Raw genomic sequence first — 15,794 nt, 5'->3', positions numbered from 1 at the left:
AGTTGATTTCCTTGGGACCACAATAAATTTGAAGACGCTGAGCGTCACGAAGAATCTTGATTCCTATGATCTAACTCCAGTGCGAGTTTCATCTTTCAAAGCTTTATATTCTACTCTGCTGATTCATCTCAAGCAGGCACTGGCCTCAGACTTCTTTAATGCAGACATCAATGACGAGGACACTTTGAAACAAAATATAGAGATCCTTATTCAATCTCTTTCTATGAGATTCAAAAAATCCAAGAAGTCGGTAGCAAGAAATGACAAGATGGAAATTACAAGGTTTGAGCAGTTTCTGCTACTAACGGAAAAGCTGATACTCACGAAAGTAGGTACATCATACTTGACCTCTATCCGTTCGCTTCTTAAAGCATTCTAACTAGCATTAAAACTCCCGTTACTAATCACCGTTAGACATTATTATTCATATCATCACCCTGAATCTCTGATTCAGGTGTTCCATCTTCAGCCTGGTCGCCAATAAAAATCTCCCTTTCCTTCTCCCTAACTTTCTCGGCTTTCATGATAGCTTCAACCCTGGAATCATGGTCTGGCTTCAAACTGAGAACTTCGTCCATTAAGGCATTCCTCATCTGGCTTATTGAAACAGATGGATCTGGAGGCGGAAGAGCCACACTTCCACCACGCATCAATTTTGGATTTTTCTCCAACTCTTCAACACATTTCACAATCAGTGCATATGTATCATCCGCAGAACTTAGATCCTCCTCAAGCAAATGTATAATAGTCTCCTGCTCTTTGAAAAACTCTTGCTCCTCCAAAACAGCAGTAAGCTCTGCTTGCCATCTGGCATTCCAATTCTTGCGTTCGACAGACATATATTGCAAAAGAGAGGACAGATTCGTTCTGGTTGTCTCAAGCTCTTTTTGAACATGGAGGATTTGTTTCTGTGTGGGTTTGCTTCCACGTTTGCTAATGTCTAATTTCAGAGCTTCAATGATGTCTTGTAGGTCATCGATTCTAGTGACCAGATTTTCGCACTCGGAGCTAACCTTTCGTTTGCACTGTTCCATGTACGGGTTGCTGATAACTCCTTCGGCGGACGAACTCGAATTCTGAAAGTTTTCAACCAGCTCTAAGGCGTCTTCGATTGCGGCACCAACGCGCTTCTTTAGTGCTTTCTGTAGTTGTCTAGCTTTTGTAAGTTCAGTTTTCAGACTCTCAATCTCAGTCGTGGTATCAGTCGAGGTGAGATTAGATGGTGGTGAAAGGACTTCTGGCTCTCTGGTAACTGCATTGACCCCTGAATTTCGTAAACGACTACTTAAACTCTCCTCTAATTTTACAATTTCATTTCGAAGCAATTCTGTTTGGCTCTTCATCTCTTTCATTAGGGAGGTTGCGAAGTTAGGCTCTGATAGTGAAATAATAACGGAATCTGTGATTTCTGAGGTATCTTCAAGCTCGTATGCAATGTCCGTTGGCGACGTTTGTATATAAATAGGGGGAAATTCACCTTCAGGCACGTATCCAAACTTTTCCGTGAAAATAGTACGCAATTGAGTGATTGTGGTTGGTAATTGCACCTGTGTTTTCTTGACGCGTCCTTCGAGCTTAACAAAAATGGTCTTTTTGCTATCGAAAGGCTCCTCCAAGGTAATTGATGGGGCGGTAAGCTGTTGATGGATCTCTGACTTCTTAATGTTTTTCGACACTTCAGCTTGCAGTGGACTGCTTGGTGGTTCGGGACTTAGTGTCTGTCGTTCAGCGGGAGCTGGAGAATTGCGAGGACTGATCGCATTCATGGACAATATTTTTGAAGTTTGGTAAGCAGAAAAACGCTTTGATGCTTTTCTCATCAGCGAGTGATTGTTCTGAAGACGAGAAATAGCATCATTTTTAGACTCCGAGGGGGGTGGAGGCAGTGGAGGGCTTGTAGCCGAAGCAGACACGTTTGCAGGACCCGAGACAGAGCGTTGGTTTTGAGACTTGCGTTTTTCAGCAATGGATTGAGACTCAGCCTGTTTCTCTTTCAGTGTCTTCATGAGTTCTGCTACAATCTGACCAACTTTTGGAAGAAACATGTCGAGCGTGCTTTGTGACGGCTCTAGAATGAGTGATTCCTCTAGGACTTTCCTCAGTAAATTAGGAATGTCTTTGATGTCACTAGTGTCTACACCACCAGCCACATAAGCTCTTCGAAGTGCCTTGAAATCATCGCCCACTTGAACGAACTTGGCCGAAACCTCTCCAACAGAAGCAGTTTTGTTGGCCCAGGAGGTTAAAGATTGGAGCAAGGCCTTCGTGGAAGTGAGCAACTGCGCTGTGGCAGACGAGATACTCGTTGACGTCTTAGCGTTAGTAGCGGAAGCAGGGAAACTTACCGATTTACGTTTCGATGGTGATTTCGACCTCCGCGGAGTCGTTTGGTCGGGCGAGGACATTATTTAGATATTTTTTAAGGTTGAACTTGTGCTGACATAATTTTTCTACATAAAAAACGCGTTACTCACCAACTCGATAGCGCACAGGTGGTGTAAACTACTGGATGGTTGAGTTTGAAGTGCCAAACTCTCCCGTGCGAGAGGATGAAACGATAAGCTGGGAACTGGTTGAACAGCTTCTTGCCGCTGCTTCTCCCGACCGTCAGATCACAGTACAAGACCGCATTAATGAGATCTCTGGAAGAAAGACGCGCAGGCACGGATTTTGCCAGCGACATGTCTACACTGCGGATCTGGCTGAATACCTTAGTCTTGCATCTCGTACGGATTTAGAGCGCATATCACGAAATGGTGTTTCCGACGGACGGATATTTTACATGCTCAACAGAAAGTATATCAAGCTACGGCATTTCTATGAGCGACATCAAGTTGCCAAACATCGCTTCAAGAAAAAGGACTTTAATGTGTATCTTGAAGATTTCAAGCGATACCAGGCAACCCGTGGCCGCGGTGGTAAAGCCTACTACGAAGCAATTGAAGATCGGCTCAGTTCGAAGGCCGATCGTCGCTACCTATTGAGGTTGCAAAGAATGGAACTGGAGCAGGTGAGCACGGACGAAAGCGAGGATTCTGTAGAAGAGATTAATCCTGGGGTCAATGAATCAATTAGTCTCATATCGGATGAGGAAGAGCCAGCAACAAGGGGAGAGCCGCCTTCAGCAGCGCAGAACACTACCGCTGATGCTGGCAACAGCCAAGTCAGTATTGACCTTTCCTCGCCTCCAACTACTCCTGTGAGTGTCCGATCAATTAGCCTGGAACCTCGACCACTGCCAAATGCTACACCAGGGCCCACAAACTCGTCAAACGTTTCGCCAGAATCGCCTCAACAGCTGCGTACAGGCACCCAACAAATGCTGGAGGAATATTCAATTCCTGAGCTTGACTTCAGTCGCAGGACACGCAGGCATAAATTTTCGCAAGACCATGTGTATGTCACTGATACGGCAGTGTATTTGGGTCTGTCATCGATTTACCAGCTTAACGATCTTTACGAGCAGGGAAAATCCTACCAAGATATCATGACATATCTGGAATCTGTTTATTCTGAAAAACGAAAAGAGCGCGAGAAAAAGGAGATTGGATATGGCCCTTTCTACAAGCCATCGTTTGCCGCGTACCTTGCCTCCGAAACTCACAAGCTGGCAGAGCAAAACAATCTTACTAAAGAGGTAGACATGAGTGATAGCAGTGAGGACGAATACGTGGAAGATGAGCCACCTATTCCATCCTCACCTGTTTTTGCATCAAGAGTTCACAGCCAAAATGATGACTTCTCAGAGATGAAAGCTGCTCGTTATGATGAAATCAATGAACCTGGTCAAGAAAACCAGGAGGATGCTTTCATATTTAGCAACCGTATCCTAAAGAGAAAGAATTCTATGGAGGGTGTCGCCCCGAAATCCTTCTCGAAGCTCAATAAGTCACAAGCAATTGGCAGACTACAACGAGAACGACGAGCTCCACGCCCAGGTCTTGCACGCAAGAGGAATCACAAACACGCCAGGAATGATGAATTTGCTGATTTCTTGACCAATGAGGATTTCCAAACAGAGATACGACCATTCAAGTACGAAAAGACGGAAGAAGGTCATACGCCTTTGGAATCGGCTCCAACAGTTGAGTCTGCGGACGAGATGAACGTACTTTCCTCTGCATCATCTGACTCGGATGTGACAGAGCTTTTTGAAGTGATGATCAATAAGGATTACGCAGAAGAAGATCGATCAGCAGGCATTAATTACATGCTTAACAGAGCACAGAACACTAAGGGTGAGACGAAGAGCAAACCTAGAAGACCACGTATCGGAACTTATAGACAGCGTCGAAGTGAAACTCCGTCGGTTAGGTACGGACGTAGGGTGTTTCAGCGAACCTCAGAGTCGCTATCGAAAAGGCCAATGGATCAAATGATATGGATTAGTGATGATGAAGATAAAATATATGCGGACGATCCATCAAAGCGCCCAGAGAATTATACCCCAACAACAAATCACAAACGCAGAAAGAGGGTGCCTTTTATAGGAAACCCAGGTGATCCTAAACATTTTTATTACCAGAGACGTCGTATTGTTGGCACAGCGCAATTGGAAGATATAGCAAAAGAGGAAGTGATGGAGGTCAGACAACCATTGCAGAACAAAACCAATACTTACGCCGATGTCCTGGATAGATTGGGCAAGAAAACTTCACAAAGAGCGTTGTACATGGGAGATTTGAGTCTCGACAAATATCAGGACTTTGACCCTGGCAAATCCTCATTTATTAATTCCAAACTCTTCCATGCTTGTTTGAATGAAGATGGGGACTACTACAAGCACGAGCCTATTGAATTCACGTTTGGAAATTTGCATTACTCACTGGACAAATTCAACACCGAAAAGACTCCAAGACTTACGGAAGCCTTGCTGAAGCAGCTATTTACATCTCTTGCTAAACAAGCGTTTTCGGAGGATGATCGCAACTGTATTAGGAAAGCCTACATTCGCATTTTACAATTGATTTGGAACATGATTAAGTGGAGTCGTCACGATTTCATGAAACTGGCGAAGGTCCTTTTAGCCTCGTGTTGGACGTTTTTGGATCTGACGGCTGAGGCAAAAATTAAGATTCTATTTGCACCTTTTCACCTAACACTGGCTACTCTCACAGGCAGACTCATAAGACAACTTAAGGAAGATCATCAGGGTTTCGATCACGTCATTGTGAAATTGCAGAGACAAATCAGCAAACTGGCATGCTCAATTTCCAAGACTCATTTTTATTGTGCATTGAAAGATAACTCATCGAAGTTTTCGGAATCGATGTCGATGTTTCTTGCCTTGTGTCCAAACCCATGGAAGAATGTAGCTTCTTTGGCCAAAGAGCATGAGCTCCCGTTTGAAAACGTGGTAAGCTATCTTTATTTTCTTCACTCCCAGAGACCAGTTCTGGTTGATTGGGAGTTTTTCATCCATGAAATTGAGGCTCTCAAGGATGATAATGATATACAGAGGTATCGAACTGTTCTATCCACGATCATGAAAGTCATTAGGGAGCTAAACTGGAATTTTGAGGAGCTTTTGCTAGTGAAGATCTATAGACTCATCAGCTACCATCGTTTTGAAAATATAGGCAGTATGAAGAGAGTCACTTGCCATGTTCCCTTGTCCCTGACCATATCTGAATCTGATGGATGTCTAGACATGTACATCAGATTCCTCACCCTACATGTCCAGCAATATATGGAACCAGAAAAAAGGATGAGCCTGATCGAGAAAGTCACCCCTGTGAGCGATATCAGCACGTGTACGGTCAAGCTTCTTGGAAATAGGATTTGTCTCCTCATGGTGATGACTCGACTTTTTAAACATGATTTTTCAAAACAAGTTGCCAATCTCTTTGGGGTTTTGATTGCATTCGGATCAACATCTGCTTACGAGCATACTCTCGATCTCGTCAGCTCCTACACGCAGTGTCAGTTTGAAGTCTTCCAGAAAGTTCCTCTGTCACTTCTTCGAGGTTGCTTGGCTCATATTATTGACTCAATCAATACCATGCGGCTAACATCAGATGTATCTTTGGAAAAATTGCGTTATTTGGCCAAACAACTTTGGGATGCAGCTATTGACGATAGAGAAGATGGCCAACTGGGTCACTATTTGTTGCTGTTTACTACTTTACTGAAAATCCGAACATCCCACCTCTCAGCCGTGATACAAAGAACGATGGATGCCACTCGAAAACTCATCTGGATGAAGCCAACTGCCTTCCATAATTTATCCCCGAAGATACGAACAGAATTACTTTCTGCACTGAAGTCAATTGTTATGGCGCCCGAGCTCCTCAACGACTCCCTCAAGAAGTCGAGTATTCATCTTTGGGTACATATCAGTTCTGTCACTGGAGTTGTTGTTGACGCTTTGATCCAACTAGAGTGGCAATACTTCGGCACTGCAGCTATGAGGTCGAAATATGAGTTGGCATTCTTCACCTCAGTGATCACGTTTTACAGGGATCATCAAACTTCTGCTAGCTCATTTTCTGAAATGTTCACTGTATTTCTCCAAAAGCTTGCTGATACATGCACCAAAGACCTTTTTGATTTCTGTAAACTTTTGGCACAGCAGAACGAACACAGTGGATATTTGGAGTTTAGAACCGGGAAAAATCTATCGGATATGACAATGGAGGAATTCTCCGGTCAAATTATGAGGGTGAGCATTCGCATTCTTGCTCGTTTGGTGGTTGGTGCGAAGAAAGGTAAGGAGCAAGATGCCGACTATTTAAAGTTATTTGTGAAATCCTTGAGTGATGTCTATAAGAGATCTATCGTGCAGGGGAAGTTTGAAAAACCTAAGGAGGATTTCGTTACGTTGGTCCGGTATCTCAATACTGTGGCAAGCTCTGTTTTACAGACAGTGCCAGAATTCATTGACTTGAGGCATGAACTGGCAATAGAAGACGTTCAAGCGCCACTGAACGAACGCTTCGAATCAACAGACAGTATGACGGATCTTATGATCCTTCTAGAGAGCGAATATATTAATTCGTTGATCAATTACCGGCTTGAGCTTTTCCAGGATGACGTTGTTGCAGATGTTGATGAATTACCAATTTTGGAAGTCAATCCACTTCACAAGTCGGTGTTCTACTCCCTTTTGATTATTGTTTCGCTACATTTGCACGAAATTCCTACGGACAAATCTCATTGGATCCATCTTCAAAACTGGTTGGAAATAATTCTTCTTGCCGTTAAGAAACGTAGATCGTTTTCTCAGGCAGATGTATGGACTCTAGTCAGACTAATCACATTGTGTTCTGAGATGGGGGCCTATAAAACAATGAACCAGAATTCTTGGAGACAATGCTCTGATATATTATATCAGCTGCTGAATCATTTATCAGTTGCCTTTTTGGGATACGAAGATATGACAGATTTCAGGAGACTGTTTACAATATTGGACTCTTTGAATGAACCAAAAGATCACTCGAGGTATGCATTTGGAGTTCCTGAAAGTCTGCTAATGGAATTCAATGGTTTGTTCACCGAATACTCGAATCTAATGGTAACAAGACTGCAGGGCCGTTCAATGGCTATAATGGACTGTGATCTTGAAGGGTCAAGAGCTCTTGCTGAGCGCTCGTGTGGGATTTATGGCTCTGATCTTCCTGCTACAGCTTGCAATTACTTTGATGGCATAGCATTTATTTAAATAATATTTATCTTCGTTCAAAATACATTGATTTCCAGGGATATGAATTTATCCCTAATTCGAGGCGCTAAGAAATATAAAAAAGTATTTGAACTTATCCACTTCGTTTATGACTTTCCTTTCAAAGAGAAAAGTCAACAGTGCCTCTGCGATAGAGGTTCAGAAAGAGATAGCAAATGCGAATGAGTTAAGTTCTCACAAGGAAGGCAAAAACACTCCCCCGTCTGGCGCATATCAAGATGATGCAGAGAGAGATATCAAGCTGAGAAGAAACACGATGCAGTTCCCTGTCCCTCCATTGGCTAACTCTCCCGAGCCAGTGGTTATAAGACTCAAGAGTGTTGATCGATTTTACTCCGGAAATATACAACCAAATAAGCCGCAGGAAATTCACTCCAGTTATGTTGACGAGAGACCCATTTCTCTTGATCCCGAATCAATCGGAATCCGCAGAATGGAACACAGGGAGACTTCAGACCTCATTGATCTGTCTAGCGCATCCCCAGCCAACCTGCTGTCGCAATTTGATCCGTTCGAACAAATTGTCAGAGAAGGAGACTCAGGAAGGACAGCTAGCGTTCTGGGCACCCTTGATTCGGCGGACCTGAAAGGTGAGCAAGCTTCCAAGCTTTCAATCCCCAAACTAAGAAGCCCTGATAATGGTAGCCCTGGTGACCGGCGAAGTGAGTGGTCTGAAGGGGAAAATCTGATTCAAACGTTTGGTTATATATCGCCAAACGAGAAAGAGGCATCGATCAAGAGCCAAAATGAAAAAGAATCTATGACCGATGTTGATACTGAAACATTACGCTCCTACGATAGATACAGAACAATCAAAGAACATGGACATTTGGTCGGCAACGATGGCGAGAATGCCATGAACTCTGCTGCCTCCATGACCGGAATGTCTAGTAAAAAGGGATCTATGTCTCGACCATGGGCTTTCGGAGACGTCGATGCCCTTGAAAGGACCAGTGTCAAAAGCTCAAAATCTGAATTCTCCTTTAGTAGAGCAAGCGTGCGGAAGTACACTGGCGGATCCACGAGAAAAACCATGGTTCATGCTGACGACCGCAAAAAATCTGTGGAGTTTAAAGATACAGAAGGAGAGAAAATGACAAAAATTGAGCCTGTATATCAGTACCGTCTGACAATGTCTCCTTGGATTGGAATTTTCTTGGCATTTCTTTTCATCCTTCTACTTATATATGCAAGTTTGGTGTCTATCAAAGCGTGGTCTCCTTCCAAAGTCGGACGAGAGCAAGTGGCTCAATATTTTCAAGCGTTGGATGAACATGAGAGATATCCAGAAGTTACCAGCATTTTCAATGATTTCAATCTTAGCAGTGGCAAGCGATTGGACAACTATTCTCGTCTCAATAATACCCCTCAAAATAATAACACTCTGTTTAATAACTCGACGATTAATTCATTCCGAGGTATCAGCAGTAAATATCAAGGGGATTACGAAATAAGGGCCCTCATGGAGGACAACAGATTAAAGCAATCCTTCTATGGTCTGTCTTACGCCCCAAGAGGGGTGATTGAGCCCATGTGTCAAGTCACAGAAAGAGACGTTTTATTGGATGTTGCGCTGTTGTCGAGAGTCACAACCAGGGTAAGAACCTATGGGACGCAATGCCGTCAGGCAGAACTTATCCTCAAAGCTTTTCAGGAGCTTAACCTGAATATGACAATTGCCCTTGGAGTTTGGATAGGAGAAGATGACCATTCGAACTGGAAACAGATGAATGAAATGAAGTGGTTGCTAAGCAACTTCCCGAAACGCTACTTCAATTCAATAATCATTGGAAATGAGGTACTTTTCAGGGAAGACAAAACCGTGAGAGAGCTGATCTCGTATGTGGAAGAAGCTAGAACCTATGCGAAATCCATTGGATACGGAGACATTCCAATTGGGACTTCTGAGTTGGGATCCCAAGTCAAGCGTGAAATGGTTGAGAAGTGCGACTTCATTGGTGCCAACATTCACCCCTTTTTTGGAGGAGAGGCAGTAAATAAAGGAGTGCAATGGACACTCGATTTCCTAGAGCAACAGGTGTTGCCATATGTCCATAGTATACGGCCGGAAGTTCAGGTAGCTGTTACCGAAGTTGGCTGGCCAACTGGTGGTGGACAATACATGGCTTCAGTTGCCGGGAAAAAGGAAATGCACCAATTCCTTGAATCATGGGTATGTTCGCCCAAGACGCAAGAATTCGCATGGTACTATTTCGAAGCCTTTGATGAGCCATGGAAAAAAATATGGCATGAGGAAGGCAGTACATGGGAAACTCAATGGGGATTCTTCACCCACGACCGTAAGCTGAAAGAGGGACTACAGCTACCCGAGTGCGCCAATGCTCTCGAATTTTCCACTGCGTCATGGAAAAATGTTAGCGGAGTCCAGTGATATAACTTGAATTTATTAATTGGCTTTAACCTTGAAGGTTGCTTTCTGAATGATTTTGTAGTTTGTCCAGCACCAAAACAACATGAAGCAGCCAAATGATAGGATGACATTAGAGATCACCCAAAGGTGTGGCAGCTGCTTAGGAGGTTCGAAAAAATAATCGAGTATGTGTAGACATGAGGCCAGAGTATACGAACTGATGATGACAAAGCGCCAGAATAAGTTGTGAGGAAGCACTGGCGTTGCTAGCTCCCTGGCAAGAACTGGAATTTTAGCTCTTCTCAAATACATTCTGATCCAACTCAAATTGCCCATGAGCCAGTTGCTCAAAATCCCTAAAACAAAATATTGAAGAGACAACTGGTCTCGCTTAAGAAGCGGCCACATCGAGAATAAAGCAATGTTGGCAATCCAGCAAACCATAGATATGACGTCGGGATCAACCTCGTTGAGAAGAAGAGTGATTGGCATCAGAGGCAGAAGAATTGATTTCTCGTGCACCTGGAATGAAAAAAGATAAAAAGCCAATGAGCAGGATGCCAAGCACCAGGTAAATAAATTCTTGCTTGGCTTTATGAAAATTGTAATGGAAGCGGGCGCGATTCCTGCCAACGTCAACAGGAGCGACAGTTTCTTCAACTGATCTTGAGTGAAGATTTGTCTGTACTTAATAATCACGTTAGTTGCGCACCAAAAATTGGCCACCTTATCTTCAAAAATGCCTCTATCGAATGGAAACACACGGATGAGTATTTGGATGATTTGCCCAAATCCGCCCTTGTACACGAAGGGTAAAAACATCAGCACAAACGTGAAAAGCACAGAGACTCCAACGGAAACCAGTCTCAACAGGTTCATCTTGGAGAAGGGGAAAATGCAGACACTAAGAAGATAGAAAAAGAAAATAGGAGCGTAATAGAGTGCCATTTGTTTGAAACCAAGAGCCAACACAAAGAACACCGAGCATAAAACATAGTTGTTTTCCAAGAGGTTGACAATTGCAAAGAGAGATAGACCAAGCATCACAGAATTGTATTGAAAATGCCCATGGTCAATAATAATCAGAGACGGCTGGTAGAGGATGGCCGCCGCTATGATAGTTTGGTCAATAGGAGAAGCCTTGTTGTAATATCTCCCCATCCACCTAGTGTACATTAGCACTGCCGGAATATAAATGAATAATTCACTCAAGAGAGCTGTAATTCTCATGTAAGACTTTAAGTCGTCAGTTTCGAGTCCTCTTGAGACATCGAGAGCGAACCACGAAACATCTGTCAAGGAGCCAATTTTTCCTAGCAGCCAAGAATGAAAGGCAGTTAAAGGAGGATAATCCAGCCCCCAGTACTGAAGATCATAAAAATACCACTCCCTAATCGGTAGTTGTGTGGTAATCTCCATCCAATGGCGCTGAGCTTCAAAATCTCCAAACATAGGAGGTGTGTTTTGTCCCGAGTAAGGTCCCAGCCCAACTGCGCATCGCACAATTATGGCGAAAACAATTATGATATAGCGCGCAACCCATTGGTTTGGAGCTCGTTGAAAGGGAATCAGAAAGTCATATAGCGGCGAGCTTTTAAATAGAGATACGAACTTGGAACGTGACATTTGATCTTAACATTTTTTTTTTTACTAATAATCTCAGTATACAGTAATCCTAGATATTAAATAATCACTACGGATTGAGGCACTGCCTTCGTGTTTATTTACAGTATTCCTCCAACTTTTCTCCCTTTTCACCAATGATTCGTTTAATGGCCTTAATAATATGGCCGTGAACGTTGGTAGTAGCAGCTATGACACCTTGGCTGTCCAATGTTCTGCCATGGCTAAAATCTAGAGGTGAACCATAAATATCGGTGACTTTTCCACCACTCTCATGAACCAAAAGAGTACCTGCTGCGTGGTCCCAAATCTTTTCACGGTATGCTGGGTCTTTAGGAAGTCTCAAGTAGATTTCGGCATCACCTTTGGCCAGCGCACAGTATTTCACTTGTGAGTCAAGGTTCACTGACTTGCTTTGTATATTGAGATCCTGCTTGATCAACGATTGAAGATTATGAGAAGAGTGTCCTTTTTCAACACCCTCCAGGACTCGGGCCTGTTCTACAGGAAGTGAATTATTCACTTGAATTCTCATGCTTCTGGTGAAAGGATATACCAGATCCGACTTGAGGTCCTGGAAATAGGACCCAGCGCCTTTGACTGCGGTAAAAAGTCCCCCCACAGGTGAATTACTGTCGTTTAATTGGTGAGGAAGGTTTGGACAGCCAATAACACCAACTTGAACCACACCGTCAACCATTAGTGCGAGACACACGGCATACTGGTCTCCTCTTAAGAAGCCTTTGGTTCCATCAATTGGATCAAGAGCCCAAATGCGACCGCTGCTGCCACCGTTGGACTGACCCTTGTCAATGATATCACATAATGTGTCGCTGTCCTCAATGACACCCAGAGAATCATTGTTGCTGGAATCCTGCTCTTGAACATACTGGACTTGAGAAAGAATGTTCTCACCAAGACACTTCTCCTTGATCAATTTGGAGTCCTCTTCCCCAACAACCTCATCGCCAGGGAAATTCTTTAGGATGGAATTGATGATTATTGCTTGGGCTCCAAAGTCCCCGATCGTAACTGGAGAATGATCCTCTTTGCTAACGCCTTTCAAGTGCTCAACCGCAACCTTCTGTGTCAAAAGGGTAGCTCTCTGGACTGCCAACTGGGCAATGTACGTTTCTTTCAAGTAGGCTGACATCTTGAACAAGCCCATGAACAATTTTTCAGGACTTACGTACAAAGTTTAGTCACGTGAAACTTTTGATCTCTAGTATAAAACTTTTAAAAACAGTTTAAGTACACCTTTAGGCCCACCTTCTCATCTACAAGCAACACCCAAACAGCTTGGCAAAGAATCCCTTGCTGCTCTTTTTCGATGCCGTTTCCTGCTTTCCCGCTCCAGGTTGAGCCTTGATAGGCTCACTGATAGCCTGAGGCTGCTGTTGTATGTTTTGATACTGATACTGTTGGCCCTGTTGTTGAGCAAGAGGTGAGCCCTGATTTGCCGGAGAGAATCTGCCACTTTTGTCTGGTAAGTTTGGCAGAGGTCTGTCGCCGGATTGTGTATCGTGCGTTCTGTAAACTTGGCCAGGAAGCGCTGAGGAAGGTAAAGCCTGTGTACCAGCGGCACCAGAGCCGGTAGGCTGCTGAGTATTTCTAGGTCTTCTCTGTTGGCTGTGGCGGTGTCTGTCTCCTGGCGGATTAGGGTGGCCGTATCCATGCAAGTTTGGCTTCTTGTTGATGGTGGCATCCCACCCACGACCGCCATTCAGGTCCATCCAATCGTAGTGACCATCAGCAACATCACCAATATCGTCCAAAACCGACAACAAGAGTTTCCTGTATCCCTCGTAATCAGGTTCCGCATCAAATTGCAAGTTTCTAACATAGTCCAAGTACTGAGCAAATTGACGTGGGAATCCGTGGCACAGATCCAGAACTGGTGTTGTTCTCTTCTTCTCACCAATCTTCTCGTACTTCTGTTTATTGGTAGGCGCCTTAAGTCCCTGCCATGGTAACTGCCCTCTGAGAAAGTAGAAAAACACATGTCCGAGTGCCTCCAAGTCGTCTCTTCTGGATTGCTCTCTTCCCAAGTGGGTGTTAACAGACATGTATCTAGCTGTTCCGCTCAGCGATTTTTTCTCTCGGTAAGGTATATGCTGCTTGGTTCTTGGGTCTCTGTATTGTTTGGCCATGCCAAAATCCACAAGGTGAACTGAATTTTCGTCTGGGAGACCGTGTCTTCCAATTAAGAAGTTATCAGGTTTGATGTCTCTGTAAATAAGATCTCGCTCATGGACGCTTTGAATTAAAGTAATCATTTGGACAGCCACCTGAACAACTGTCTTGACAGAAAACTTGCGGCCGCACCAATCGAAAAGGTCCTCCAAAGATGGACCAAGGAGATCAATGACCAGGATGTTGTGTAGTCCCTCTTGACCAAAGTAGTATGCACTTGGAATCCCCTTTACTCCATTCAAATGCTTATAAGTTCTGTACTCATCTCTTAGTTGCGGAGCTTCGGTTTTTCTAGGTTCAAATTTGATCGCAACCGGAATGCCGTTGATTAAGTTCGTTCCCTCAAATATAACACCAAAAGATCCCTCACCGATCTTCTTACCGATTTTATAGTGGAGTCCCACCACTTGGGAGCTCGAGCTGGATGAGTTTTGCTGCATTTGTTGTTGTTGTGCCATTGCGGGAGCCTGTGCCTGCATAGGAGGAGGAGCGCTAGCCGAAGAGTATTGTGCGGTTGTTGACGGATTTTGTTGATATCCGTTTGCGTTGGTCATATTATTGGACGCTGCCAGTGCTGCTGCTGCTGCAGGAGAGGAGTGGTTTGGTCTTGTGGACATTTGCCAAGGTGTAAAACTGATCCGCTGAGGAATGCAAGGAAATAAACGAAAGGTTTATGCAAATTCTTATTTGCTGTAAACCCTTTTATCAGAAATTTAGACACGAGATCCACTAGGCGAATATTGTTCTGAACAACAAAATTTGCTGCAAAATGTTGTCAAGTGGGAAGAGATGATTATCGTCAGATGCCAGTGTGTCTTTAAAAAAACATAAATCGATGGACCTGCTGAGGAAAATGTTTTGATTTTTTGAAATTGAACGAATGAACACCTACGGCCATAAGAAAAATAATTTACGCAGAAACAAGGAGCTGAAAAATAAAATCGCAATAGTGGCCTGCCACTCATAGTTTTGCTTTCAGTACAGCTCCTAGGTACAGAAGCAGGTTTCGAAAATCGGTAGTTGCAATTTAAGTAAGCGATGGAAGCCTGAACCGGTGTGATTCAATACTTTGTTCTCAGTCTGTATAGTATGCGCCGAATTTGCACGGCCTTTCTTTCTCCTCTCCCTCTCTGCCCACAAAAAGAGGCATGAAAATTATAGTCCAACCATCTAAAACACCTCTACACTGAGATAGTGTGGTCTAGATCTACGCGTTGTGGCAAAATTTCGCTATTTTGATTCCCGTTCGTGGCGGATATTTACCAAAAAGGTAATAAAAATGTCCGAAGTGGTGGCGGTGCTCCTATTTTTTTCACAGCCGACCGTTATTTAACAGAAAAAAGTTGTGCTTTTTTGTGACTGAACTCATCAAATAATCATATTTGGATCTACCTTTGGTTGAACTTCGCTATCATCGTGGTGTACTTCAATACAAAGTTACCATGGTTTTGAAAAGATCATTTTCGACTCGACTCCGCTCGAAGTTTGCCAAACTGAAAAAAAATACGGATGATCCCTCCAATCCTATAAATGATCCCCCTGATCTTTGCCCCAGGGTGACATCTCTCGCCACCAAATCAAAAAATGATCAAAATTCGCCATCCCGCATCCAACCTCGATCCGATTCTCAGTGCTCATCAGTGTTGAAAGATGTGGTATTGCTGCCATACGACCCTGAGGATCAATACTCGTTGCCTTGTAGTACCGAACAACTTACCCCAATCATGCCCCGTTCAAGCTCCGAGTTGCTTTTATTCCCCCTTCAGTCATCACCTATCAAAAATGCTGGCCAAAGACCAATTAATCAGAATATGGGAAGTTTTAATTCCACCAATACCCCGACGGTATCAATGTTGTCGCCCACTATAGATATATTCGATTCAGCTATTTCAAAAACTGAAACCAATAACTCCCTACCTATAACCG

At 43.7% G+C, this 15,794-nt stretch overlaps 6 protein-coding genes across 6 annotated transcripts; 3 read left to right on the top strand and 3 right to left on the bottom strand.

The window, feature by feature from the left end:
* Nucleotides 1-509: 509 nt before the first annotated feature.
* OGAPODRAFT_75186 (uncharacterized protein) lies at nt 510-2,393 on the bottom strand (the record flags this gene model as incomplete). Its single annotated transcript, XM_018355985.1, has 2 exons — nt 2,346-2,393; nt 510-2,312 (listed from the first exon to the last, which is right to left on the bottom strand). A coding segment is annotated over exon 2 (1,536 nt), but the record flags the coding sequence as incomplete, so codon positions are not given.
* Nucleotides 2,394-3,319: 926 nt separating this feature from the next.
* Nucleotides 3,320-3,605, top strand: OGAPODRAFT_15578 (uncharacterized protein; the record flags this gene model as incomplete). Its single annotated transcript, XM_018353824.1, has 1 exon — nt 3,320-3,605. A coding segment is annotated over one exon (286 nt), but the record flags the coding sequence as incomplete, so codon positions are not given.
* A 4,421-nt stretch (nt 3,606-8,026) lies between these two features.
* On the top strand, nt 8,027-8,669 carry OGAPODRAFT_15577 (uncharacterized protein; the record flags this gene model as incomplete). Its single annotated transcript, XM_018353823.1, has 1 exon — nt 8,027-8,669. A coding segment is annotated over exon 1 (512 nt), but the record flags the coding sequence as incomplete, so codon positions are not given.
* A 49-nt stretch (nt 8,670-8,718) lies between these two features.
* Nucleotides 8,719-12,828, bottom strand: OGAPODRAFT_92522 (uncharacterized protein; the record flags this gene model as incomplete). Its single annotated transcript, XM_018357175.1, has 3 exons — nt 8,719-10,208; nt 10,271-11,605; nt 11,781-12,828. 3 exons carry the CDS (start codon nt 12,826-12,828, stop codon nt 10,183-10,185), a joined length of 2,409 nt encoding a protein of 802 aa, XP_018212030.1. The 3' UTR covers nt 8,719-10,182.
* On the top strand, nt 8,722-11,609 carry OGAPODRAFT_15576 (uncharacterized protein). The gene has a single exon (XM_018353822.1). It carries the CDS (start codon nt 8,814-8,816, stop codon nt 10,071-10,073), a length of 1,260 nt encoding a protein of 419 aa, XP_018212031.1. The 5' UTR covers nt 8,722-8,813; the 3' UTR covers nt 10,074-11,609.
* A 48-nt stretch (nt 12,829-12,876) lies between the features above and the next one.
* OGAPODRAFT_15575 (uncharacterized protein) lies at nt 12,877-14,719 on the bottom strand. Its single transcript, XM_018353821.1, has one exon. The coding sequence runs from the start codon at nt 14,420-14,422 to the stop codon at nt 12,953-12,955; it is 1,470 nt and encodes a 489-aa protein (XP_018212029.1). The 5' UTR covers nt 14,423-14,719; the 3' UTR covers nt 12,877-12,952.
* Between the last annotated feature and the right edge of the window lie 1,075 nt (nt 14,720-15,794).

This window comes from Ogataea polymorpha, assembly GCF_001664045.1.
Source record: "Ogataea polymorpha strain NCYC 495 leu1.1 chromosome Unknown OGAPOscaffold_2, whole genome shotgun sequence".
Lineage (NCBI taxonomy): Eukaryota > Fungi > Ascomycota > Pichiomycetes > Pichiales > Pichiaceae > Ogataea > Ogataea polymorpha.
The sequence above is the reverse complement of the archived record's forward strand: the minus strand, read 5'-3'. Positions and strand labels throughout refer to the sequence as shown.